General features: G+C 39.2%; 1 protein-coding gene across 2 annotated transcripts in view; it reads right to left on the reverse strand.

The window, feature by feature from the left end:
* Nucleotides 1-3,416: 3,416 nt before the first annotated feature.
* Nucleotides 3,417-4,190, reverse strand: part of Phospho2 (phosphatase, orphan 2) — a 9,783-nt gene continuing 9,009 nt past the window's right edge. For both annotated transcript variants that reach the window (XM_004634773.3, XM_023719204.1), the window contains exon 3: nucleotides 3,417-4,169. In XM_004634773.3, coding sequence (XP_004634830.1) covers nucleotides 3,424-4,149 — 726 coding nt within the window. In that variant the 5' untranslated portion in view covers nucleotides 4,150-4,169 and the 3' untranslated portion in view covers nucleotides 3,417-3,423. The remainder of the gene's footprint in view (nucleotides 4,170-4,190) is intronic.

Consider the following 4,190-nt stretch of genomic DNA (forward strand, 5'->3'; position numbering starts at 1 on the left):
AGGCAGGAGGCTCTTCAAAAGTTCCAGCCTGAACTACATAGTCAGACTTTGTCAAAAAAAATGTTTTTGAGGAAGGATATAATAAATGATAAACTACCCTGGCTATAGATAATAGGGCTGGGGTAGCAGAGTAGGGATAGCTTAGTGATAGAAGCCCATCAAGAGTAACTATTGCTTATAGCATGATGGTGTTTGTAAATGCAGCAGCACACAGGTCATGAAGGGATTTAGGATTTTAACAGTCTCAAGAATGTGAGGCAGTGTTCTACTCTTGGTTGGGAGTTGCTGACTTAACTTCTCCAGTCCTCCTGCCCTCCATCCTAGAATCCTATAATTAAATTTAGGATATCTTAGAATCATTTTTCTTATTCTGGATTGTATAGGTGGGCCTAAATGCAACCACAGATATTATCATAGGACAGAGATTTAACAGAGACAGGGGAAAGCAATATGTAATTTCATATGGTTCTCTTTTTTTTGTAGTGCTCTAGATTGAACCCAGGGCCTCACACATGCAAAGTATGTGCTTTACTATGGAGCTAGACCAGTAGCCCTTTTATGTTGTCTGGGCTCATTATGGTCCTCGCTCCTCCCCCCTGCACTCTCTCTCTTTCCAGCACTGTTGCCTAAACTGGCCCCTAACTCCAAGGTTCAAGGCATCCTCATGCCTCAGCCTTCTGTGTTGTTTAACTACAACATGCCCCATCTTTCCCAGCTTACAAAGGTTCATGAATCTGTAGTTTGATGTCCCACACTTATGCAAAGTCCTGCAATCATCTCATGAACTACTGCTTATGTTTCATCTTCTTTTCTCCCTTGCAATGCCAGTTCCCCGTTATAGCTTCTCACTATTGCCTTCATGTCTCAACCTTCTTCTGTTTTGTCCCTTTCTGCATCATTCTGGATGTTATATAATAACATTCTATTATATAACCTACAATGTTCTTGCAAAACTGTTAAGATTTACTCTGAAGCCTAGTAAATTAGTTTCCTACTGCTGTACGGTGATATTCTCACAAATTATCTCACAGCCTCCACAGGTCAGGAGTGCATGTGCAGCTTAGTGGGGTCCTTTGCTTCATGGTTTAAGGCTGGTATTAACAGGTCTCAGCTGAGCTCCCGAGGGGGTGGATCCATTTCCAAATGACATGGTTGCTGGCAGTGGTCAGTGCCTTTCAGACTACTGAAGGGCCCCTCCAAAGGGCCAGCTCACATCATGGCATCTTGCTTGTGTGGTACCAACAAAGGAGTCGTTAACCTGGGCATCAGAACCCCATACGGCCCTGCACATATGTAATCCATGCATCCCATCATCTTCCTGATTCTCTACTAATGTGACACAAGTCACAGGTCTCACACACACAAGTATAAAAAAGACAGGAATTGTAGGCTGCATTTGAAGAGTCTGTCCTCTGTGGCTAGGAGCTTTCCTTCTGAGAGGGAGATTGAGATGTGGTTCTCCTAGGCACTGGAAGCTCTAAAACTAAGAGGACTCCAACCTAACGTCAGAGATGGAGAATACTCAAAGCTGAGCTGACAACACTTGAAAGGCCTTCTCATTTTTGCAGCAGCCTTTTTCTTAATTGGGAATCCTTACTTATGGTCCAGTGAGGTTACCAACAAACCACCTAACGCTTCAGCCACCACTTATAGATTCTGTTTTCTTAGAAATTCATTGTGGTCAGTCTGATTTTTTTTTTTTTTTAATTATTTGGTACAGGGTCTCACTACGCAGCTCAGACTTGTAGTGATCTTCCTGTCTCAGGCTCCCCAGTGCTGGGATTATAGGAGTGTGCCACCATGCCAGTTTTGGTGGCCAGCACGGTATGCAATACCAGGGATCAAACCCAGGTCCTTAGGTTTGCCAGGCAGGTGCTTACATTGTCAAGCTGTCTCTCTAGTCCCTCCCTGATGTTCTCAAGCAAATGTTTTTAAATTTTTGTTCTTCTATTTGGTTTTTCAGACATACTTAACAGAAGACCTGGTCCAAACTACTTGATTAATCATTGCTGTAAATAAGTTTTTCTAGTTCTATAATCTATAATTATTAGCTTTGACACGTAGACAAAAGATGATTTCCGTTGTCTTCCATTTAAGCAAAATAATTTTCAGCTTAGAAAAAAAAATCAGAGTATCAGCTTTCTCCATTAAATTATACTGAATATTTCTATTTTTGAAGTTTTCTATAATTTATGAAAGAAAATCCTATTACATACTCAATATTTATGGGTAAAACATAAGCCTGTAAATTATCATGGATTTTTAAAAATTTCTAGATTAGTTGGTATTCTGCTAATATCCTATATGAAAGTATTTTCTTCAATGTTGAGTGTTCCTACAAATTATGTACTGGTTTGCCCAAGACTGCACTGCCAAATAGAAATCACACTGATTAAACCACTGTAGTTAATTTCTATCAAGTTAAGATATTCAAAGAATATTAGTATTTTATCACTTCACAGATAGGCTTTTTTTTTTTTTTTTTTTTACAAATAGTTTTTGTTTCGAGACAGGGTCTCACTATGTATCCCAGGCTAGCCTCCAACTCGTGGTATCCTGCTTCAGCCTTCCAAGCACTGTGATTATAGGTGTGTACCACCACGCCTGGCTTTCATTTCAAAGAGAAAGCTTTAGGTGATGAAAACCTTAATAAGTGCACTGGTTTGGGAGGGCAATATATACATTTAAGTGCCTTTTGTCCTTTTACTTTTTTTTTCTGAGACAGGGTCTTATATGTAGTTCAGGCTCAAGGCAGTTCTCCTGCCTCAGCACCCAGAGTGCTGGAATTACAGTGCTGTAATTACATTACCACCATGCCTGGCTATGCCTTTTCATATGTAAGTAAAACACTGGTCTTATTTTTAAGATCTATAATTACTGATTATATTTTTTGAAACAATTGTCTAAGAATCTAACATATGGTCCTTTTCTCCAGGAATGAATTTAAAAATATAACCTATTTATCAACTATCTCTATCATAGATTTAGTATAATCCACTGGTTGCCCCTTAAGGTAGTTAAGTCCATACTGCTGTTTTTTTCAAGATTTCCTGGGCATACGACTGCCTCAAATGAAAGCTTTGCTTTCTTCCCTTCCTTAAAGTTAGTGGAGTGTTAGGAGTACATTTTGACCAATAGTTTTTCAAACTGAAGTATTGGGCCTAACTTCTGGGAAGCTTCCTGGTTGTGACCATCTCACTGCCTGCCTTCCTGCTGGCCAGAATGTTGCTCTGAGGGCTGCAGTTGGAATCATGAGTTGGAAACCAAGCACTGAGGTTGACAGAAGATCACTGCGGCCTTGGAAACCTCTGCAACTCTTGGAAGTGAGAGGGAAAACTCTTTCTTTCCTCTTTTTCATTTATGGTTTTAGTTTTATGCTGTTGAACCTAATCTTAACTGTTACATATTTCAAGTGTTGGCATATTACTCCTTTATTAGAAATTGCAAATAAGAAATTATTTCAACACCTGAAGACCAAGCTACAACAGAAGAGTCCATGGGCTCAAGATCTTGAGACATTCTAGCAAGCTTTCTCTGTAAAGCATATCCTTTCCGTGGCATGGCAACGTCATCCTTTTTTAAAAAGGTTACCGGACAGACATCATTTCCACCATCACCTATGTAAACAATTCGCATATAATTCACTCCCTGTTGTAGCTGTTTATCTACAAATTCTACCAAAACTACATTTTTACAAAGATTCTTTGGACACCTCTTGCAAGAATGTGCATGATAATTTTCCACAGTCAGACAACCATGGCTGTCAAAAGCAGCAGGATTCGTAAACACTTTATCAAACACATCATGAAAATTGGCAGCTTCTAAAATCCATTCTATAAAGACTGAGTTTGAATCTGAAATAATGATGCAGTCGAACATCTCTTTGTTCTTTCTTATGAAGTTGAAAAGTTCCAGCATCCCTGGAGAGAAAGGCACTGACGTCATTGCCCTTTTCATTTCATCTTCTCTTACACCTTCATCTCTTAAATATTTAAAGACCCTGCCCATAAATTCTGTCCAGAATCCTTTTTGATAAGATTCTTGTAGTTCAACAGGAAGCTTTTTGTCTGGAGCACACTGTACAATCCAGGTATCACTATTGTCATCTATGATTGTATTGTCGAAGTCAAACACCAACAAAATTTTCATGATTCCAGATTTGGGTTACCCTGAAAAAAGAAAAAAAATAT

This window comes from Octodon degus, unplaced genomic scaffold (assembly GCF_000260255.1).
Source record: "Octodon degus isolate 3935 unplaced genomic scaffold, OctDeg1.0 scaffold00065, whole genome shotgun sequence".
NCBI classification, from domain to species: Eukaryota; Metazoa; Chordata; class Mammalia; order Rodentia; family Octodontidae; genus Octodon; species Octodon degus.